Below are 24,701 nucleotides of genomic sequence, written 5' to 3'. Positions count from 1 at the left end.
GCAGTAAATGCACAGTGAACCACAACTGTCTGCTCTTACTTTAAGGAAGGCAAAATGTTTTTTTTAAAGTATCCACCAACATTTGGATTTGTTACTCAGAGAACTTTGTGTAGTTAAAAGGGACAGATAAAGAACTTCCTTTTAACCAGTGCTGAAAACTGACTAATTGCAGAACCCTATGCTTACATCTGCATGATGTGAAATGGAACAGTGATTGCTAGATTAAAATAGATCCTGAGCCCATCAGCTGCTAATATTGCTGAAAAAGTGCTCCAAATAAAATAATAATCACTTATCTGCTAGACAATCATGCAGATATAAGGAAAAATGCTTTTGTGTTCACATAGAGTCAGATGTTTGAAAAGGCACAGTTTACAAATCTCTGCACAAGTTGTGAAATGTTGCATACTGAGCTTAGGTAAAGATCTTGATTTGTCAATCACATACTTAGGTAGGGTCCTCCACTGACCTTAAGTCCTTGATGTTATCTATCATTAAGGCCAGCAGAATAATACAATTTGCTGTGCTTAACGGCACTGCAAGACAGTTGTATATTCAGTAGCATCTTCTTCAGTATATCAGCCTTATGTATAAGTAGCTACCATGTAGTACGGAAGACTGGGTGTTTCAGCAGCTCCCTTGATGGGGGTCTGTCCTGAGGTTGAAGTTCTAAACACCGAAGAGCCACATCTTTCAAACCAGGAGACAGATGTGAAGGGATTGATGGAGCAGTAGTTGCACTAGCAATCTGAACAAAGGGAAAATAACTCTTTAGAAGTCAGTGATTCTCAAGCCCCCTTTCCTTCCCCAAAAATCTTCTGCAAGCTGATCTTTTTCAGCTGACAAGTTATATTTACGAGCTTTTCTCCACTTAGCGTATTTCCTACCTACTGCAGTTTGAAGATTACATACTGCTTTCATTTTATAAAATGGGTCTTAAGTTGCCCTTATGCCTATTCCTTTCACAGTCTGCCTCCTTGCACTTTTCTCTGAATTTTATAGTAAGATTCTGCAGTGACCATCTGCTAAGCAGGCTGTAAGAAAAGCTCTTACATCATATATGCAGGTATTCTTTAATCTACTCACTGCCACCACTGTTAACTGTCAGAAGCCGACATGGAGATATATGTTATATTATGATATGTTAAGCTGGGTATGCTCTCTTACATTGTTTTTACTATACTTCTGCTACCACCCCAAAGGGCAGATAGGTGCAAATCACTCCCTACCAAATTAATTTTGACCTTCTCTAGATCAAATTAAGCAAGATGATTGAGAACACTAGAGTGGCACCACCAGATTCACAGAGACACAGAACCAAGATAATTATGTCTCTTATCACAAGTGATCTGTACTTAATTAAAACATATATGAATACTGCTGCGCTAGTTCTGTTTTGTGAAAATGCTTTCTTCACTCATGCTAGTGAAAATGCTAATAATCACTTTCTTCACTTGTGGCAGTATTTACTTCATTAATGCCTACAGTTCAACTAGACTTCCAAAATTAAATATACCTAACTGATTTTAGTAAGAAACATGAATGCCAAAATGGAGGGCCTAGAAAAGGGAGAGGCAATATTCATATATAGCATGGCATAAAGGCAAGTATCTTGCAGCAAAATCTGAATGTGGAACATCATGGTTTTACCAAAGGACACTATGAAATATGAATACACACAAAAGTTTTATGGTAGAAACACTTCTTTTGCTTCTGTATTTTACAGGGCTGTAAGAAAGAGTTCAAATCCCAGTCTTTTACCTGGGTCAAGTTTGACTCTATTCCCAATTTATTTTTTTTTTTTTAGCCTGTTACACCATGTATTTATATCTTAGAGCTTTTTCTGTATATTATTGTGGTGGTAGCCTTTTTTTTCCCCCCATTGGAACAAGCAACTATGGTTATGCTGGTATCAGTACTTTTTTGTACTAACAGCTCCAATATAAAGAAGTGGTATTGCAACAACCCTACTACTTATACACTTTTCTAAAATTCAGATTGCTACATATGAAATTAGAAAGCATCTTTTGTAGCATATTGGTAGCAACAAAATATCTCACCTTAAATATCAAAGCAAGATGATTGGAGTGTTTCTCTGCATTCCAAGGAGGTTTAGCACAAGCCATTTCTATAACAACACAGCCAACGCTCCACACATCACAGCTCCTACCATATTGCTGACCTCTCAGCACCTGAACAGACAGACCAAATCTCAGATTATCCACCTCAAAGTCTCTTAATTCTAAGTAATTTAGATGCAAAAAAAAAAAAAAAAAATCAATCAAGTGCATTCTCATTAATGTTTTGGGTTGAGAGAGCAGTGATGTAAATGCTGTAAGATTTATACAGCTGTAGAGAGGTAGTAAATAAAACACCTGATCACAGGGGAAAAGCAAAGTACTTTGCAATAGTTAGCTTTTGACTGAATAGTCATTTGGATTTTAGTAACAATACTTATGATAGATATATCTTGTAACAAACTACTTAAAATAAATTTGACAGGGCAAAAGAAGTGTCATTATCGCCATGATGGAATCATTCCTATTCTTTAGAACAAGTACACTTAAAACATATTTGAACTATTTACAGCAATTCTCTGCTATTTGGTTGTATGAATTAGTTTAAAGAGTTCAAACAAACTTTTTGAAGTAACTTCCAAAACTGGTTTCTTACCTCCGGTGCCATAAATGCAATAGTTCCCAACAACTGTCCCTGAAACTCCCCCGCACCAGTTCCTTTTGATGCCAATCTGGCTGCAGCTCCAAAATCAGCAATTCTTAATCTATGACCTGTGCTGTCAATTAGCAAATTGGCACCTGTCAACAGCATAATGAAAATACTGCTAGTTGGCTTTTATCAAAGGCAAAAGGATGAACAGACACTCTTCCTCCCTCCATTTAAAAACTGTAAATAGATTGACATTCCCCACCCCCAGTATCAGGAAATCTAAAAATCAAGGGCAAAGTCTAATAATGTCAGTTTTCTGTTATGCCTGAATGATACTGCACACAGCTTGAGGCTGTCCGAGAGATTCAGAGAAGCAATCAAACTTTCAAAGTTGGGCAAACACAGGGTTCTGGAACAATGCCTGGAGATGGAATAATGAAAGAAAACATTGACCTAAAACCCCGAAGGTTTTCATTGCCTCCAGCTCCCTGTGAAATTTAAACTTATTTCATCCTTAAGCAACTTTGAGTTGTCTTGAAGAGAATTACAGAGCAATTGAAAGTTTTCCTATTTTAAGAAGAAATAGTAGAGACAAATATTTGTCATCACTATGTTTCTACTTATCTGGATATCCCTCCAGTTCATGGACACCTATAGTGACATTAAAGGGAAATGTTTATTAAGACTGCTATTTCCCAATAAAGTCCACATTTTGCTCAAACACAGCACAACTGTATTTATGTTCAATTCTGATGAAGGAAGAAAACTCACAGTATTCCTTTACATTAGAAACCCGACCTCTGTATCTTGGCTTGTTCACAAATTTTACTATCATTTCAGTGTAAACGTTTACATTAATTTAACTAGCAATCTTTAAAGCTATATGGCATCTTCATATTTTATTTGAACAAATTGAGAAAACCAATTTTTCTAAACTATCGGCTCCCGTAGCAAATATCCCCAAGCATGCTAGGAATGCTCTGACTAATTTCAGTTATTAAAGGTTCTTACGAATGATCAGACAAACCCAATAGAAATACCACTTGAGATGGTATCTGAGAGAAGCAATAGGTCTCAAGCCAAAGTAGATGCTACTTTCTGAATATTCCTTTTTAAAAGACATTCTAAGTAATTCTCACCTTTAACATCTCTATGGATTATCTGATTCTCATGGAGGTAAGAAAGGCCACGTAACAGTTGTTCTGTGTAATTAATAATAACCGACTCTTTGAAGGCTCCATATTTACTTAACAAATGAGCAACTGAACCCCCTAGAAGATAAAAACAATCCATTTTATCAACACATTTTGTATTAGTAGAATGCAGCACTGCCTCCTAAAACTGGAACTTGGTCTTTGTATTCCTAATTTATAAATAGATTTTTAATAGTAACTAAAAGTTACACAGATACTGAAATGCAACAGTTTTGATGTATTTGCAACTGAAGTGCCTGTCTCTCAAAGTTTTTAACTCCTTGTTTAGAATCAGAAATTGAGGAAAAAGTAGAATTTTTCTTTAGGGCTTCCAACTGCTTTAACTGTATGACAAATCATGTATAGAAAATTCAAAATAAAAAACCTGATGCACCAGTAAGAATGTTGCTATGACCACTTAAAGTGCTAAGTAGACCTTTACACTGGTTACCACCAGCAATGAAAATACAAATCTGCAAACTGAAGTGATGCAAACCACAATATGAAACTACACAGTTCAAGACTCAACTGATAGTTTCATTTTCTTTGGCATAGTAGTTGTTTACCTGCCATCCATTCAATAAAGAGGTTATAGTTACTCTTCTCACATGTAGCACCCAACATTCGAATAATGTTAGGATGGTTCAGATGACTCATCATCCTTATTTCTTCTCTCAGCGCTTCAACTACCTCTTCTTGCTCAGATGATGTGTTCCTGACATAAGTCACCTGTTTTGAAATATGGTATTCAGACTTACCTTACATAATTACCAGCCCTGTAAACCCCCCTTCAGTACAGTAACAAGAATGGAATGTTTTCCATCCCTTTTCACCACTTGGAAATAGCAAATGTTCTTTTACCTAAAGTCCCTTCAGCTGAGAATGTATCTCCATGTGAGACAGTCATAGAAAATTAAGAGTGATCTTCTGGCAAAATACCAACAAAAATCTCTCGAAGTATGGATTGGGAAAACTTCCCTCTTCACTCTCCTCTGCTTAAACTAGGAAAAATTCTTTTTTCCAGACATTGAAGAAAAGGAAGAAACATAAGGCCTGAAACGTGATTCTGACAGTGGTGCTGTTTGTAATAATTTTACCAGTTTAGCCATACTATTAGTTTCATAACTAAACCTCTTATCCCCAAAATTTAATGAGGGGGTGGGGGGAAAGCAGATCAGAAGTCCTGTAATGAAACTGGAGCCAACCCCAGCTCTGACCCATACTAAATCTGAAATAATGGTATGCTGTAGAGAATTTCCCCTGGGCATCAGAACCGTCATCATCTCTCCAGGAGGAGCCTCAAGGACTACAAGGACAGTCCTACTCTTTCACAAGCAAGAGAGTTTCAAAGGAGGAATAGCTAAAGACAGATATTCTTTCCCTCATTGAAAGTTTTGAAATTGCTCAATTCCATGGGTATAAGTTCACTCTAGAATTAGTAAGAAAACGCTAGGACTAAGATTCCCTCTATATTGATATAACTGATTCAGACCTAGGACACCTTTAGTGTGAAAGATTTACATCTAGAACTTTCAAAAATATTGAATGATGCGTATGCATTTGGGCCCCTTTTCTCAGCCACATTTCTGTATCTATCAATTTAAATATTACAAATACTTGCCACAAAGTGTGGCTGTTGGATCAGAGGAAACAAGCATTTAACAACACTTCCTCCACTTAAACTGTTTCAGGAAAAAAAGTCTTGACAAGTAAGGGGAAACTACTTATAACAGCTACATTGCAAGTAGGGCATTAATTCAAAATCAAGAGATCTGGGCTCCATTCCTAAGCCTGTCACCAATTTATGAACTTCATAAAAGTAAAAATGCATTTGAAGAACTAGGAAAGAAAATGGGCATATAAAAAAAGTACAGTATTTTTTTCATTTTAAGGAGAAGTGAAAAAGCCTGAAAATATTATGTTAATACCATGCACATAAAGACTTTTTACTGTGCATTATGTGAGAACACATGACAGGGAGCAGAGGAAGCAAGGAACACAAGAAGTCAGTGAGAGCAGAGAGCTTTTGTATTTAATATTCCAAAGAAATGTTGAAGAACAAGTACAATATTAAAGAAAGTGAAGTATTTAATGCATTTACCTGTTTTACAGCCATTAATGTCCCCGTTCCTACATCTTGAGCTTGGTAACAGGAAGAGAAAGCTCCAAGACCAATTTGCTGACCTTTAAGCCATTCTGCATCTTCTCTGTAATGGTGTTTTGCTTTGGTATGTCCAGGCAGGGTTTCTGGTGTCTGCAAAGTAAATTCCAAATCAATTCTACGTTTACTACCATGCATCTAAAATGTAGACATTCTGGAAGGTTATGAAACATCCAAGCTTATATGCCGCTCTTCTCCCTTACAGTTCTTTGTACTGCATGTTATACATGTTTCAGCTGTGGCCAGAACACTAGTGTATTTCATAACCCACATACTCCTACTGCATGTAAGAGCCGAGAGCCCCCTCTATGTTACTATTTGAAGATGAAAAGCAAGATTTAAGGACACAAACAGGAGCAAGACTTCTTTTCTATTCCTGATCTCATGTCTAGTTAAGGTTTTAGTTAGCATCCATAGTAAACACAACCAAACTCATGTTGTTTTCTACTTAATTTATTTCTCCCGTGCTTCACATGCTGTTACCCCATGAAAAGGATCACAAATAAAGTAGTCCTTTCTCTATTCTTATTTCTTGTGCCTTTGTCTATTTGCAAACAAATATCTTTTTTCTGACTTCTAAAGTATTTCACACCTCTCTCAAGATGTACCAACAAGATCTCTTCCAACTCTGCCTTTTCTTTCAGAAACTAGGTTGGTTTTGTACAATTGCCTTCAAAAATCAGTTCAGTTTTACTCATGCTTAAGAGTTTTGTTCTCGTTTCTTGGTTTCCCCATTTCCTTCTACGCTTCTCTTTGCCATTTTGAAGGTTGGTACATTATATGTTTGTCTTCCAAACACCTTCTCTAAACTTGTTAATAACCATGGAAGGATTCTGTTAGCACCCTCACCTGACCGACTGTTTATACTCCAACTCCTAGGAGAGGGTGTTGAGTACCTTTTGGGTTTATATAACTTTGGATACATGACTGCACTGCTTTATAAATTCAGTGAACCTCAACTGAGACTTCTGCTACATTCCCATATGTATACTTACATCTTGCTGAATGATTATGATATCTTCACCATTTTCGACCTGTAGTTGTGGAATTATTGGCAGGGCATCTTGAGACGCTGACATTGCCATGGCAATAGCTAAAGCTTCCTCCTCTTCAGCTTCCATCTTTTCCTTGCATTTTTGATTATGGTTTACATCATCTTTGTAAGTATCATCATTTTCTGCCCGCTCAGGAGAAAGAACTGCAACTTCAGACTTGAATGTAACTGTGCCATCACTCGTTGGCATGGAGGCCTCAAGTAGGTCCTCAATACTGGAATTGAGTTCTGCATTAACATCCAATCGACATTTTTCATCTACTGGTGTGAACACTGTCTCTTCACTTGGTATAACTGCACTATTACTACTACTATTGCCATCACACTGTGAAATGTCATTTAGGTCAAGTGTCATACTGTTTTTTAAGGATTCTCCCTGTTTGTTCACATCACTTGGAGTGGGTCGTGATGGCTTTGGCCTGTGTATGTGACTGGATGGCAATGGCCTGGCTTGGGTAAAAACCGGAGAAAGTTTCTCTGGTTCTTTATTTTCAGAACAGTTTCTCTGAAACTGGAGAGAAAGTTTCCGCTGCGTTTGAGGAGAAGGTGAGGGGATTTTGCAGGGAACGAATCCCTGAGGTCTGAGTTTAGAGACATCTGTTACAGTGCCAGCTGGTACAGATGGGCTTGAAGGAGACAGAAGCGTTGGGAATAGTGACTGGGAATGACTGGATGAGGGAGGAGAGTTCAAACACTGACTGTGGGGCTTTCCTTTCGTTTGAATGGCTGGCTTTGGTTGCTCAGTGGTTACTGATGAAACAGGAAGTCCCACAGCAAGGCCAGCCAGCATCTCAGAAATGTCCTCTGGACTGGCACTAGGTTTTTTATCACTTAAACCTTTCCCACTTTTCCCTGATAACTGGACAGTATTGTTAGGAGTATTACTTTCTGTGGCTTCTGGAGAGTTATCCGGTACAGGTAGCTGCAAAAAGTCTTCATGTTGACATTCCCCAGAGTGCATTTCTTCCGTGCCTAGCTGGATGGCATCTGCAATTTCCATTTCATCTGCTATTGCCATCAGACGTCGACGCATCCTTGCATGATGAGTTGAGCTTGTCACACTCAACATTTCTAACAGCTTTACAAAAACATGAGGCACTCTTGCCACCATTCTTGCTGCACTCAAAAATACCCTCCGCGATAGTTTTCCAACCATTGAGTGGGAATTGTCAATTGACTGCAAGGCGAAAGTTAAGAGGGAGAGAAGTTTCTTATACCTAAAAAAAAAAAAAGAGAGGTGTTTTATACAATGATATGCTGTAGTTAACTAGTGCTAAGAAAGCCATTTCAAGATAATGTATTTAGCTGTCAGTTCTGCAGCAGAAAAAAAGACATTGCTGCTCTGGTGCTTCAAAATTCACTCATAGGTCAGAAGTTTCTAAAAAAGGCAACCATTTCCCCCATACAATAAGTGCACTTTTGCATATAAATATATACTATTTGTTTACAGGAATTAGAACAATTTTTTTTTTAAGAAATCACCACCAACAAATTCAACTACGAAGAGTAATAATCACATAGTCTAAGCAAGTACCTGTCTACTACGGTATCAGCCTGCAAAACATCTCCACAGACAATGTGGGGATAAAATTCACCAGGAAATTCCAACAGAAGTCTGTCTATTAGACAAAGTCGCCCCAGTAGCGCTTGCCAGTTGCTGGATTCGGTTTGGGTTCCAAGAATACAATTTAAAACATAATCAACTCCACCAATACCAATGGACCCTATAAAAAAAGTTGATAAAATAAGGATTAGAAATGTTCACAGTCTAAATTCTGATCTAAATAAAGATCAGAACTACATCATACAGAAATACACATTCTGTGCCCAAATTACCCCACTCCCAAACTGCTGAAAGAAATACTGTTCTCTGCCATGCTGATACTGGATAAATCCTGTTTTAAATTTAAAATACTTCCGTATATTTGCTTGTAATTATAATTCAATTATATATGAAGAGTTATTACCAGATTTAAGTATTTCTCTCCCAACTGCCAGCTCGCCCGCTTGGCCTTTACACATCTCCAATAGTGTTGACACTGAAAGTTGACTTGTTCGACTACAAGAAATTAAAACCAAAAAATAACTCTTTTCGCCGATGCTTTGAAGGAAAAACATTCTAATCATTATATTTTAATAATCATTAGCTTGGAATTGCGTGTGGAAAATGATTTCACATCACTTTATTCCAATACATTTCTATAATCCTCTGTCTGTAAGCTACTAATAGTTGTGACATTTTTTATGAGGATATTTCCAGAAATGTAATGTCTATCACTAATAAATAAACAAACACCCAAATAGGACCTCATCCTCTTGCAAAAACAGACCAAATCCAGGAATCCAGCAACACAAGGAACAGTTCTACTCCACCTATTCCTTTAAATTTAGATATTCTATTGCTAGACTATTGCCAGGGCATCTCTAGCTGCAGTTTCAGAAGAAAGGCTGCTTAGGAACTAAAACCTAAAGAGGCAAAAATCAAGCTGGTGCACTTCTGTATCTAGTTTACAGTACAGGCGAAAAAATGGTTGGTCTGGCAGAACAAACAGGGTAGAGCTTGGGACAGGAAGACAAGGCCTAATCAAGCCAGAAATGCCAAGGGCATTAATTCAGAATAGCCATCTCCTAACGTTACAATGTGAAATAAAAAGTAGTCGTGTTAGTTTAACACTTCATGGCACATTTGTACAACATCTTTTGTTGAAGTAGAAAACATACATGATTGGTACTTGCTGACTGCTTAAAGGTGAGTCGTAAGAATTACACCAAAGCAGTATCAACTGAGATGAAGGGGATGGTTGATGACAGCACCTAACATCTTCCCTTATTTTAAGGGGTGAAAAAGGCCTTATGAAAGCAAAGTATCATTTAAGATCTGTAAATGTTGGGAAAATACAACCAGATGCCTTCAAATCCTACATCTTTCAAGCCAGAAGTTTGTTGGTATCAACTGGACTTCAACAAACCTACGATATATTTATACTCATGATCCACACACTTTATTTCACCACTAACTATAAATGGATTCCTAGTTCCACGAAAATAGCAACAAATGAAGCTTCAAGACATTCCAGTAAAAATCCAAAATGAATTTGAAGTTTGTGAGACACCATACCTGTTGGCATCCGCACATTTAACTAATATTGTCTCTACAACTGGCTTGAGAAGTCGCTGTAGTTTAGTCCTCTCTGCCAAAGTATGACAGGGAGTATATACCAGCATGGCTCTTAAAGTTTTCTAAGAAAAAGGAAAAAAGAAATACATATGAAATCAAATTAGCTACACAGTTTTAAATTCTTCTTAAAGAGTTGTAAATAGCTTTATTTAAATTGCATTCAAAACATCAGTGAAATGTTGAAAGGATAACTGTTTGAATTAGTCAGGTACTCTGAGATTGGAAAGAACTTGGTCATACAAGTATTGTTAATACTCAGCACTGTAGCAAGCATTTCCTTGTATTTGGCCAGCGGAGTCATGCTATTTCACTCTTGCTGAGGATTTTGTTCATCTCACTTTCAGATGACAGTTAAAAGCTAAGTCATCAGTGATGCTCAACAACAATTACTAGGATTCCTGACTTCATGTATCTCCTCTCTTCCCCTCCCCTTTAAAAATGAAGTAACTTTGAAATTACTAGAATACGATAAACAATTACTTACTAAAGCAGCAACATACACTTTGTAGACAGGGTCAGCACAGACCATGGACAGCACACTGCAGCAGGATTCCACCACCACATCTCCTGAGATACTGGTCTGAGATGACCCACTAGCTGCTCCCAGAGCTCCAGCACTTGTGTTGTTTCCATTGCTACTTCCAGAATTTCCAGTGCTTTCACCATTAGCCAGTAATAGAGCACCACTAACATCATGGGAAAGACGTCTAAGTGCCATCTCTCGTATATTCCAGTTTCGGGAAAACAAGCAGCCAACTAACTCCATTCCAAATACCTGCCAAGGAAAAAGCAACATTACAGGAGTCAAACTGAATAATGCTGCAACTTAAGAACCTAAGAAAAGCAATCAAAAAGAGCAAAAAAAATGTTTCTGGTGAAAAATCACCTTAAGAAGTCAGAAATGTGTCAGAAAGATTCTGTGACAGAAATGAAACATCATAAATGGCAAGTCATTTGGTCTCCAAAAACTCTTAGAAGAGGGAAAGTGACTGTATGGATGGTTTCACTCACTTTGAATTTTAATCATTCAGTATGGAGTTTGTTTCTAGACATTGATATAAACAACCCTGAAACCAAGGTCCAGCTATGCCAGGCAAAGATTACAGCAGAAATATAGGCAATACAACTTCTCCCACTTTTAAGTGTGTGACTCCTGTTCAGCTGAATGCACCTCTAGACTCTAGAGCTTATTTAGGTATTTGGCTCCTGCAACACAACTTGGGTAAGTCCCAATTTTGTATGTATGTGACACTTGCACAATGAAAACTACAGTTAAGAATACTTCATTTTATTACATGGACCTTTAATATGAGGCCTGAGATGAAGTCAAAAACTGAAACCCCAGTTAAAACAAGACTGGAGAACCTTCTCTTCTGATGCAAGTTAAATATAATTATTTCCAGTAATAATCAACCGTAAAGCTGATAGGATTCAGAATAAATTTTCGAATTGCTGATCTGACAAATCTAGCAAAACAGTTCAAAAACAGTTTTTACATTTGAAGCTCCTTTTACAAAGTAAAATTACCTGAATCCATGGCTCAGCTAAATCTTTATAGGCAGAAGGGATCTGCTGGACCCCATAATGAGTAAGGTTAAAATTGCTATCTTGAGTTCTTCTCTGTGATCCAGCTGTAGATTGCTGCTGAGTTTGTTGCTGAACCACACGGAGAACAGAGGAATCCACAGGGCTCGGCAATTCATGACTACAGATTAACAACAAATAATGTGGATTAACAAATCAAAAATTTACTGAAGTAAGTACTTCAGCATATTTAGGAACATGAACTAAGGATCCAGAAACAGATAGTTTGTCATACACAGACTGAATCCTTACCTATAGAAATCATGAGATCTCCATTTAGATCTACAAAGAGGACAGATAAGTGGCTCTCTGTTTCTTCTGCATTCTTCAGCCCCTGGAACACAGCAACAGGATAATAAGTACTTCAGTTTTACAGTGTACAAAACCAGAAGATGCCATTACAATTTTTAAGTTTTACTGAAGAATATTAGTTTGAGTATAAATACTTCTGAACTGAGCCATTTGCAGCAGCCAGATAAATACGGGCATTTAAGCATTTTTTTGCATGCAGAAATGCTTCAATTTAGCACTACCATTAGTTAGGAACTGAAATGCAGTTCCTTTTGGCCTCAAGTGTAGGAAATACTTCTTCAAAAGTATTAAAATATGTGAGATGGAATTTTATTTGGTAAAGCAAATTTATATGCTTTATTTAATGTAGTATGCAAACATACTCTAATTCATTATATAATCCTAGTTAATAGTAGATGAATTTCATGCATTCTAATGACAAGTCACAGGGGGCTAAAAGTCTATGTCCAATTAGAGCAAGTTTAGGAACAATCTTTATCTTTTTACTTAGAGGCTCAAACCTCTAGCCCTGCAGTTAACTTCTTTCTCAAAGCATTAAGTTATAAACTTGATTTGTGACTATCTGATAAAATAAGGCATATCATTAAAACCCAAATGATAACAAACTCTCACAAAGAGATACCAGTCATCACTTAAGAGCAGGTTTCTGTGTTTTGTGGGGTTTTGTTGTTGTTTTTTTTTTTTTAAACTTTTAAAACAAACAAAAAAAACCTCAAAACACATGAGGTTACAATACTGTTGCATATTCAGAGCCACCAGAACTTAACAAGACAAAGATGACAACGTACATATTGACATGCAGTGGTGGTGTAATTTGTTCCTGCAGCCATCTTCACACACAGTTAGGCTCTCTTCATCCAGCATGCCTAACAAACAAATGGGGCACATCTGTTCTTCTTCATCCTTCATACTATAAAAATAGATATTTGTGATTGTAAAAGTGGCATATCAGAATTCAGAACAGGCTTTAACAGTGAAAAAAATAAATATTAATTTCCAGTTTGGAATAGTGACTTCTGAATAACTAGACTATTCATGGATCATTCTCCTAAACCTTGGTCTGAATAAGCAGGCAACCAAATTTTTAGAAGCACTGAGTACAGACAACACTTTGTTGAAATGAAAGGGAAAGTCACAAAATGTATGACATCTTTCCAAACTAGGTCAGATACCAATTAGAGATTGATAGGCCCAACCTTGGGCACTTGATTTTTTTTTTCCCCTAAGGCTTCTTTAAACAAACCAACCTTTGCTTTTTTACTTATTTCGTTTTGAAAAACTAAAAAAAATTTATATTTTGAAAGGTACCCACAATTTTTTCAATACTCTGAAAGGAGCATGATGGAGTCAGAAGGTAGTCTTTAGCCCATTACAGGAAACTGTAAATACCATTTGATGAACATATATAAAACTCAAAAAATTAACAGAATATAACAGCCACTCAAGAATTTTCTGCCACTAACAGAAAGAGATGCAATAGATTCACATGAACACTAACATACCTACATATCATGGTTAGATTTAAAAAGAAAACACCCACAAACATTTTCCCTGTTTTACATGTTACTTCCATTTTATTTACCCCACCTTACTTTTTATATGCATATAACCAGAGATTTCACCAGAAAATTTCTTCTGAACTTAAACAACATGTAGTGACAACTAGAGATTCTAATACTTTATAGTATTGTTTAAATGTGCAGAACTCTTACTATTCATAGCAAAAATTTAACTTATAGTAGATGTGTCTCTAAAAATTTGCAGGAACCCTGTATTTGTTCACCAACAACTTTTTTAAAAATAAAATTAATTTGCATATGTTATTTCTACACACGATATTCACTTCTATTTCCTTGCAAATGGTTGACGCTATTTTTTGCCCTTGAAAAATCCAAAAAAATAGGCTTTGAGTGAAAAACTTATTTCCACAGCACATATAGAAACACAAGTATTAGTTTGAAACCCATTTTTGAAGAACTAGTATTAAACCAAAAATAACTGCAAGTCACAGTAATGATCAGAACTGAGTAAACTTTTATCTCAAATGAATCCAGTGCTTGGTGTTCTCTAATACTCCTTTCATGTAAGATCAGATTTGCATGAAACAGCAACTTATCTCATTGAACCAGTAATGCTAGGAACTAATCATCAGGTGTACTGACAAACAACTGAAAAACTTTTCATCCTGTAAACAATGAGAACTAATGCAGTGAAGCCAATTTTGATGAAAAAAAAAATAAATATTCTCCCACATAAGGTATCTACATTAAAGGAACTGGCTTGCCAGATAAAAACATAATCTACTCTGGAACTACTTAACTGCTTTATTTATGCAATTTATTTACAGTGACACATTTGGCAATTTGGCAAAATAAGTAAAAGATGATGAGAAATTAAGGTCACAATCTGTACATCAGAATTCTAAACCTGTCTGTATATATTCACCTAACTATATGCTTATTATCACAAAGTAACATAAAGGTACTCTTTAAGTTAGGTTTCACTTTACACAAAAGAAAGCCTCAGTTGGGGTTGCCTTATGCGGTTTGACCTCTCCGGAAGATGTTTAGTTCACCCACTAAAGCATGCAAAAATGACTTGTTTAAAAAATTAACCAATATCTTTTCAAAATCAAGGAAAAGAACATGCAAAAACACTCAAGTAGTAGAAGTTGGAGTAAAAAAAAAGTCAAAGAATCAAACATCACTTAAAATTGATAAATAAGGCATCATTTCATACTGTATAAACTATAAAAATCACAACAGCTTAAGAGTGCCCCTAAAATATTTTAATCACCCATTTTACACGAAGAGGTTTTTTTAAATATATGCTTACTTAGGTTTTTAGATATATATATTCTATATAGGTTTACACAGACTGCATTTACCCCCCAAAAAATTTCAGTATATTGTTGTAGGCACGAGCATTTCTCCAAAGTAGGACATGGGAAAAAGAAAAATCATGTTTCTTTATTTGTCAACATTTGCACGAGTGCTATATTTGAACAAATTCACACAAATAGGTTTCCAAAGTCAATAAAATACGCTTCAGTCTTGCAATTACATTTCAAAAGTTTGTTTCCCAAATTCATAAAGGGTCAAAAAATTCTTTTCACAACTCTACTTAAGATTTTTCAAATAGAGGTTATAAAGCAAATATGCTGACTTGGTACCAGGGTGACTAATGTATGCTTGACTCAATTGTTTGCAAACACAGAGACTTAAGGCGGCTTGAAATGAAAGCAGCTTTGAACAAAAAAAAATAATGTAGGTGATTCTAAACCTCCAAGATTAGACGAAAACTACAAAATAAGACTTTTAATTCCTTTAGAAAAATACTAACCTGTTTTCTGAACTAGATGTAGAAGTACTAGATGATGACAATGTATGAGAATTTGACATGCGTGAGACAAACTTCTGGATGGTGTTACGAGATGGAGCTTTGATCCTTGAGCTACGTCTACTGTGATATTTCTGGAACAAACTCTCAACCTAACATCAGAAAAAAATAGCAACAGTCGTATTTATGCTATGAATAGCTTGTAATTAAAAGTAATATTACCGAAGCTTAACTGCTGCTAAAAAAAGATCTGTTCACCTTCACAATAATGCATTAGCAGTAGCAGGAATTTCAAAAGTCTTACTCATAAATATATCACAAGAAACACTTTACAACAAAAACTTATTTGCTTATTAAGAGAAAACAGCAGCTTTAAGTATACACACAATTACTTCTGAAGACACTTATTCTATTTACTTTTCAGTTAATCAGTGAGACAAATACATGAATTTTAATAGAAAATCCAAGCTTTGACCTACTCACTAAACTACAGCTCTCTACTGTTCTTTTAGTTCTGTCATTTGCAGCTTTTTTTTTTTTTTCTACTTAGAGAGCTCTTTAGACTGAATTAATGATATAATTAAGAACATATATTCTTGTTGCCTTGAAAAGCAACAGTTTTCAGCATTTTTAAGATCATGTCCTAAAGACTTAACTGGAGTGTGGTTTAGATCTGCCATTAAATCTATTAGAAATTGATTACCTCAAAGTTCTTCAGTGTCTTTCTCCAGAGCATTGGGTCTGAGGGTTCAAGCTGGAACACCCGTAGCATAACAAACAGCAGATGAATACAAAATGTCCCACGGCCACAGCTACAAGTCTGCAAAGAAAAGTTTATGCTAAGGCTGTAACAAATTCATAATTACATAGATAATTTTTCCACATTTAAGTGCATTATATAACATATACTTACCCCCCCCAAAGTAGTTTATGCAAAATATGAAATATATAAGCATATATATCTTCTAACATGGCCTTACAGAAAATGTGAATTCCCAAAATATTATTCAGGAATATATATGGAAAAGCAGACAATTATTACACCAGTTTTCAACTGACTTTTTTCCACATTTTTCCTTTTTTTGTTTTTAAATCAACTGAAGCTATTGCTATGCTTCATGCTAGAAGGAATTTATGCATATAATCACCATATATCCATAACATGACAGCAATCAAACTTAAATGAGATGCTTTCCCAGAGGAAATAAAGTGTTTCACAGTGAGAAACTAGGAAAATGAACTGACCAAATTTTAGCCAAAAGAATACTTAACATATACAATTTAGAGCCACTTCTGGACACGAGAAATGGACAGGACAATAGTAATTACTTCCAAATTATTTTCTGTTTTTCTTTTTTTTTTTTAAGAGAAACTTTAGACAAACCTAATATACTTCCTACATATTTGACAAAATACAAGCTGATAATTATATTATACAAACACAGATTACAACTTTTAAACATTAAAGAACCATTATTATGGACTGGTGACTAACTTAATCTAATTTGAACAGTTTACTAAGATTAACTATAAATTAATAAAAGCTACAGACAACACAAAAAAGTTCTCTACCTGAGGCCCAATAAACACTCTGTATTTATTATCAGGGCTGTCTCCTCCAATTAGGAAAGAGTTGGGTCCTATCTGCTGCAGCAAGTACAGCCTGGCTCGCATAACTTTGTTGACACGACGATTTGTTTCCTCAGGGCTGTATGGAGAGAAGCCATCTGGAGATGGGGCTCGTCGAGGTGGTGTTATTCGTCCACTCTGAAACTACATAAGCAGTGCCATCATGAGCATTTCCAGGACAACAGTAAGTTTAATTAGGTGTTGGGTTCTTGGTTTGTTTGTTGGTTTTGTTTTGGGTTTGTTTTTGTTTTTTCCCCTTCCAAATGACATAGAATAAGAGAAGGCTCTGGGGAGACCTTATTGCAGCCTTCCAGTACTTAAAGGGGGCCTACAGGAAAGATGGGGACAAACTTCTTAGCAGGGCCTGCTGCGACAGGGCAAGGGGTAATGGCTTATACTAAAAGAGGGCAGATTGGGACTAGATATAAGGAAGCATTTTATTATGATGAGGATGGTGAAACACTGGAACAGGTTGTCCAGAGAGGTGGTAGATGCCCCATCCCTGGAAACAGCTAGTTGCAGATGTCCCTGCTCATTGCAGTAGGATTGGACTAGGTGACCTTTAAAGGTCACTTCCAACCCAAACTATACTATGATTCTAATTGCACTGTGAAGTTGTAGACAAGTCAACTGAAGCTTAACTGTGGATGAGCACTTTTCTAACAAGAAAACCAGTTAGATATTATCGCTCAAAAAGTTATACTCTTGATCATCTTTAATGAAGCCAGTTACTATTGCTCAAAACATTCTATTTCAGATCTTCTCAAATGTAACGATGAAGATTTTAGTCTTCTAACAATGCACATACCTAAATCTTCCCTACTCGGTACATAAATGTCAGTTCTGGAATAGAGGATCACAAATAGCATACACATAAGACTTTTCTGCAGGAATCTTAATCCAGTCAACAATCCTATTCCCAACAAAATATACCTGCCTGGAGAACTGACACACAAAACCACAGGAAAGAACCCCAAACTACTAGCACCTCTTTGTGCAAATCAAGCTAAGAGAACATACACGTCTTCATGACTGTGTAATCTATATTTCTTCATTTATTTCCTAGAAATAAAAATTAAACCCAGGACTGAATTAGAAAGAAAACACATACCTAAGAGTAAAGTTCTACATATGAGAAATGTAACATGAGATATGCTCTGCATGTCTCATTCAAGTGATACCCTGTCATAAACCCTTTGTATCACCATCGTGCCCTACACAGGGAGGATTAATATAAGCAAAAGATTGCAGAATATAGCCAAATAAAAATTGCATCACAGCTTGCAACTCACAGGCACTGGAGATACCCTTTTTCTTCTAACACCGGGTGATTCAGATTTAACCGTCCTAGAAGATGATGAAGAGGAGCTACTAGGAGAAGGACTACGTCTTCCTTTCTGTGTAGGTGAAGAAGCAGTGCTTTGTCCTTCGGCTTGAGCTTCTAGAGAGAGTTTGTTCATTTCTGATGCATCTCCTTTCCCGGGGATAGGTTTCACCACCTTGCAGGAATTAAACCATGTGTTAGAATTGCAAACTGATCATTTTGTACTAAAGAAAAACAAATTAATCAAAACTCATTTTGCTAGCATTATATAATCTAATAACATCTAATAAGGGTTATCTTGTTAGTCTATAAGCAACAGAAAAGCAAAAACCCTTTTTCCCTGTCCATTTGTGCTGCTTACGTTAGTTGTGGCAGCAACGGACTTGAGCCTTGTCATGCCCAGCCAGCAGGCAAGTGACAGATGCTTCCCCCTACCTCTCTTCAAGGAGGGAAGCAGGAGGGAGAGAGACACTTATGAGTTTAGAAGGAACTAAACTACTTTAATGAAATATTAATAATAAAATAAAAAGGAAATAATGAAATATATATACAAAAACATATCAAGCTCCCAGGATGACATTCCTGTCACCGGCTGGCACTGGGGAAGTCCTAGACTGTACTCAGTGACAGATGGGAACTCGATTTGATCTGGATTCAAGATTGGGATCAAAGGCAGACTATGCTCTTCTGCTTCTGACCCTCCAATGGGGCAAGTAACAAAGTTGGTTGGCCTGGGCTGTTGTAGCAGTAAGTATGAGCAAGAGCCTCTCCGCGTTCCATTCCCTGGCATCAACTATGAACATAGGTCTTACCACTCAGATTGAACAGTTTCTGCACAATATGCTGTTAATTTCAGTAGTTAGAAGAGGCCCAGCTAAGAGGTAACGGAACAAAACCAGTCTTGTTTTACCTCAAACCAGGACAATTCTCAAAGTACCTCTGTAATTGTCATTCATGGTACCTCAAAGGACAGCGGTTCCCTCATTTGGATAGGAGCAGCCAAAATAATTTTTTCTGCAGGCACTGTCTGCTTATTATACATCATTGAATCCATCTGCTATACACAGTAAGTATCCATTGGGAAATACTACAGCTGCTATTTCTACAGCATAACACTTGTTGCAAAGTAAAAGTCACTTTAAACCTGGAGGCGATGCAGCAAAATTAAGGTGTACTGTGCCCTGTAAGAACCACACCTGGGTTTTCTGCCTGCCATACAAGTAAAACAGCTACACCACATCTGATATCCGAGCTAATCACTGTGCACAGTGCTGCACTACGTGAACAGACAGAGGTGCTCAAGCAGAGGGAGTACACACACTTCCACCACAGTGCTTTGTTGCATGAACACTGAATTTTGACACTGAGGTATGGCATATTTCAAGACAACTTTCAGCTGCCTGCCTCTCAGACCCACATAATGCACAAGAAAAGTAACGCCCCTGGGAATCGAATTAAAAGCAGTCACAGTGGGCAGATTCAATTTTAGTTCCACATTTCTCCATGTCTTAGAAGCTTGACTCAAAGCTGGAAGGAAGCTCCAAGTAACACTTCAGATTAACAGAGCGCACCTTTCCTAGAAAGTTCCAGTTCTCCTATTTAGGCAAAGAAATGGAAGGCGCTTTCCCTGCTCAGGATACAGGGAAGAAGAGACATCCAAACTCAGTGCTTTTCTACCTGATGATTTGGACTGCATCCACAAGGTCAAATGCTATTTTAAACTGAAGCATTTAACTCATCCAACTGAAGCTATCCCACTATCCAGAAACATACTTCAGTTTCAGCAGGCAATAGGGAGGACAACGAGGAGGTTGTGGTCTAGCAGTTAGGCACTGCCTAAGAGAAGAAAAATCCGCGTTTACAGCCTTGATCCAAGCACTGCTCATTTTACTTTAAGAAGTCACCATACTTAATGTATTGCAAAACTGAACTTTTTAGAAACCTTTGTTGCTATTGTTTGTAAATACACTGCTATCTGATTATGAAAGTGAATACGATAAAGAAGTACAAAAAAAGCAGTGCCATCTCTTTTTTCCCCCTCCACTGATAACTGAAATACTTTTTCTTTCTTGGAAGGTCAGAATGCAAATTCATGTGCCTATGGACAAGTTACAGTTACCAGCTGCCAGTGCTTGAAAACATTTAAAATGTAAAGTGGTAGTAACTGAGAATCTGAACCATCAAAAGTTGTATTAAAACCCCCAGAAACTTCAAGGGAAGTGGGCTGAGCAGGGAAACAATTTCAAGCTATGCAGTAACCAAGATGAATTTAGAAGTTTTTAAAGTAAGAACTGTTTTGTGTTATCTGACCCTTTGAGGTATTGCTTTTTTGGTGCACTTTATTTTCAATGTTCTTTCTCATGACAGAAAGTTACCAACAGAATCTTTTTGTTTCTGTTCTAGAAAAGCTGTCCCCAAAGACTTGTTTCCTGCATCAGATGATCTTAGCTTTAAATTAGCACTCCCATCAAGCTGTACATGGGAGTCACATCGACCAAAGCAACTACACTTACAAGTAACTAATGGCTATTAATTAACCAGCATTATACCGAATAGAATTGTAACTATGCTTAATAAGTTTCAAGTTTGATCTGTTTGCAATTTCTTAAAAACGCTTCTGAGCCACTTATACAAAACCATTACCCAAAAGGCTAATAGAATACTCCGGCATCCTAAGTTTAGCAGAGTTTAGACTTGTGTGAAGGTGTTACTCAGCTTTGGTTTTTTTCTGGTTCTAGCAAGACTGCAGTTTGTTTTCTCATCTAGCAAAAATTCCATACACTTCTGTTATAATTCATAGAAAACTTTAAGGAAAAGTGAAGTCATGAAACCTGCAGGAATCAAGGCAGTAGTACAAAGCACTATAGTGCAGATTTGCACTCAAGTTTTTACCCAAGGAACAGGAGCTACTTTTGTTGTTGACATTAGAGGGCAGTGTTGTCACAGTACTACTTGATACTACACAAAACGGCAGCACAGCTATATGCCTTTTTCTTTAAAATAAAGCTTAATAAATGCGTACATTTTAGAAAGTCAGCCACAGTTTCCAGTTAAACAGCTCATAAAAAAATAAACAGGAGGACCAAAATAAAGAGTATGCAATTTGTTAAGAAAGAGATTTCTAGTAGAAAGAAATTTAAGGGATATTTATTTGTAACAGCTGTTACAGATATTGCTCTTCCATCAGTGCGACTTACCACAGGGCCTCTCCTGCTTCTCCTTTCCAGCCATTCATGCTTCCAGGCTGGCATACACGTTGCCTTGAGTTTCTCCCTGATCATGCGCTCTTCTGGGCGGTCCTCCATCTTCTGCAGCCCCCTGAGGGTTTCTTTATTCTCCATGTCACGACTACAGCAAAAAAAAAAGTCATAAACACAATTAATTTCAGCTAAAGTACAATACCACAGCATTCTTAAACTTTGTGCCATCCTATTCTCCCTCTCCTTACAATGCAGCTGCTAAAACATTACTTGACTGCATTACTGACTGCAGCAAGCCTTTTAAGCATTAGGACTAATCTGCTAGTCTGCCATTTGCAGTGTACCTGTTCTGAAGGCTATTTCTTTAAAATGTGTGTACTGCTTGTAACATTGGACACCCAGTAAAAAGGAAGGTCTTGGCAAATACTAGACCAATACAAAAATTGCCCTATATGTCATTTCACTCACCGAAGACTTCAGAAATGTTGTAATGGTTCATGCACTCCTTGGCAATTCAAGCTTGCAATCTCTAGTTTAAAACAATTTGCAACATGAATGTAGATTAATGGTGAAAGTTTTCCATCTTCATAGGATGCACAAGCATGAAACTATGTATGTAGTGCCTCTTCCTATACATGAACTCTTCCTCAAAGATGAGGACTTGTAAACTAATACACAGTAAGTATGTTTAAACTAGACAGAAGTCGTGAAAGTAAGACTAGTGGCCTTGAGAGTTGCTTTCTGAGTGACCGATGACTCAAAAGCCCTTCAAGTCAGCCATAATTATAGCAAAATTCACAGCAAGTTCGTATCTGTAAAACAAAAGCGCAACCCATCTGGGCTTGTACTACTTTGACCTACAGCAAAGTAGTGGCTTGTGATTGCTGGCAACAACGAAAAAGCAAAAAATACTGTCAGACACTGAAAAACAAATATGAACAGTCTGGAATATTTCCTGATTCTGTTGAGCTATCTGCTAAATAACCAGGAAAACCACATTCTTAAGCAGCAGCACATGATCCTCACCCATCATCTTGAAGTTAACTGTCTTTAAAAATCAGCAAGCTTGATTAAGCCAACTCTCAGGATGAAGTTTTGTTTCAAAAATAAAATCACAACTTAAAGTGGAAGCCAAAGCTATATAATAATTGAGTTACAACCACTGCTTTCATGCACGCACTCTTCAGCTTCTAAAGCATTTAGCTATGCAGGTAAAACTGCATTTTGTACTGTATGATGACCTAGAACATATTCCCTGTAACATGCATTGCAATAAGATGATCTTAAAATTAAATTTCCTGTCTTCATCAGCAATGTATTACTAAGGTTCATTTATCACAAATCCCTACTTAGAAAAATGAAGTTTTTGCTGGTCAGAAAGAGTACTCCTGTTATTTTTTTTTTTCCCTCTGATTATAGAGACAAAGGAAACAAAGTATTCTGAGGCAGGAAATAACTCTTCCTGTTCAGTGCTGAAACGCAATAAGCAGATGGATACTATAAACAAAATACATTTTCTTTCAAGCAACATCTAAGCCTACTTTTAATAACCGATTTTAGACACTTAGAACTGTCTACTGATTAAAGACTTTAAAAAAAAAAGACTTTAAAAATAGAAACACAATCCACCTAAGAATGAATGTTTTTTCAGAGGTTAAGCGTTAAAGCTTGCTTAACTTCAAAACTAATGCAAGTGACACAAAAGTTCTTTTTGTCCCAGCACCGAATTCCATACTATTGCTTTCTAGAAACAGAAGCAAAAGAAGAAATAGTGATAATTCACAAAAGAGATTATTATTATAGCAGCAGGTAGAGTCCAAATAGGTAATATGCTTAGAAGTTTAAAATAGGGGCAAAACTATTGTGTAAAAAGGGTGAACTTTACATTTTTCCTCAGTCAAAAAAATCAGTTCAAAGACAAAAATCTCTGCGTAAGAACAGTACCACTATGAAATAACATAGGTGCAAATTAAAAATATAGAGTTACTCTGTTTTTTATATTAGTTATTCCATGGCGTGAACCATCTCAGTTGCATGAATACTTTGTATACAAGACAGAAAACACTATCCCAGCAGTGAAAGAATGACACAGTATTTCATTTGTTCATATAACCATGATTAACTTCCCAACTGATAGAAAAAAAGTCTTTTAGAGGCCCTTGGACTTGAATTCATGAACAATGCAATACAACAGTGGAGGCTTCACAATCTGTGCTTGTTCTCTAAAAAGCAGAAGCAACTATCTTCCTCTCATGTGACAGCTAAAGCGATCTACTCTCGCCTGCACAAAGAACTCTTGTGCTTTTCCTCTACGCAGGTGGGAAAGACCAACCGAGTCTGAAAGCTTTTGCTTTGTAAACCACAGTTATCTTTTTGCAGAATTTAAGTATTATGTATATTTTCATAGAACACAATTTCTGAAGGGCTCAAAAAACCTTCCTATTTTAACTCAAGCTTGGCTAAGATATTCATTATTCTTATACTATTGGGTCTGTGGAAAAATTGTTTCTCCTGTGACTGCACAAAGCTCCTGCATATGGCAGGACATCCTCATTTTGTGGCCCTAAACCTGCAGGGTTATTTTATTTTATTTTTTAATCTAAAGCAAACCTCCTCATCTCTTCCAGGCAAGCTGAAGCTTTCCTACATGGCAATAGCCAGGTTCCCAGTCTCCATATTACTGCACCTCAGCACAAAATAAGCACAATAAACCCAGAGCATATTCCACCAAGGACTGGATCCTGCAGGGTACAGAGCATTCTGATCTTCATACAGAAAAACCTACTCACGAATCAAGGTAACAATGTGCTTAGGTGACTGCCAGGTGGTGCTTTATTTGAACAGCAGTGACAAAGCTAAGGAGTAGGCCAAAAACCAAATCTGAGAGAATATGCTAGCTTGGACCAGGGAGTCTGATGTTTCTCAACAGCCCACCCCTCTGCTTCACTAGGAAGCAAGGATTTTGCTCTTAAATGTTTCAGCTTTCCATGAATCAAGCTAAAAAGATACAAGGCTTTTTTTTTTTCCAGATAAAATTTAACTTTTAAATTGTGCCCCCCC

The 24,701-nt window shown here is 36.8% G+C and overlaps 1 protein-coding gene across 1 annotated transcript; it reads right to left on the bottom strand.

The window, feature by feature from the left end:
- Window positions 1–162: 162 nt before the first annotated feature.
- On the bottom strand, window positions 163–21,785 carry MAP3K1 (mitogen-activated protein kinase kinase kinase 1, E3 ubiquitin protein ligase). Its single transcript, XM_009894694.1, has 19 exons — window positions 21,639–21,785; window positions 18,410–18,616; window positions 17,061–17,261; window positions 16,192–16,308; window positions 15,492–15,640; window positions 12,938–13,059; window positions 12,090–12,171; window positions 11,781–11,958; window positions 10,738–11,028; window positions 10,194–10,315; window positions 9,043–9,134; window positions 8,610–8,799; window positions 7,017–8,292; window positions 5,962–6,114; window positions 4,427–4,589; window positions 3,807–3,938; window positions 2,674–2,816; window positions 2,061–2,192; window positions 163–748 (listed from the first exon to the last, which is right to left on the bottom strand). The coding sequence occupies exons 1-19, from the start codon at window positions 21,780–21,782 to the stop codon at window positions 599–601; spliced, it is 4,044 nt and encodes a 1,347-aa protein (XP_009892996.1). The 5' UTR covers window positions 21,783–21,785; the 3' UTR covers window positions 163–598.
- Window positions 21,786–24,701: the final 2,916 nt, after the last annotated feature.

Source organism: Charadrius vociferus, unplaced genomic scaffold (genome assembly GCF_000708025.1).
Source record: "Charadrius vociferus isolate BGI_N301 unplaced genomic scaffold, ASM70802v2 scaffold450, whole genome shotgun sequence".
In the NCBI taxonomy this organism is placed as follows: Eukaryota; Metazoa; Chordata; class Aves; order Charadriiformes; family Charadriidae; genus Charadrius; species Charadrius vociferus.
This window is presented reverse-complemented; position numbering and strand designations above follow the sequence as displayed.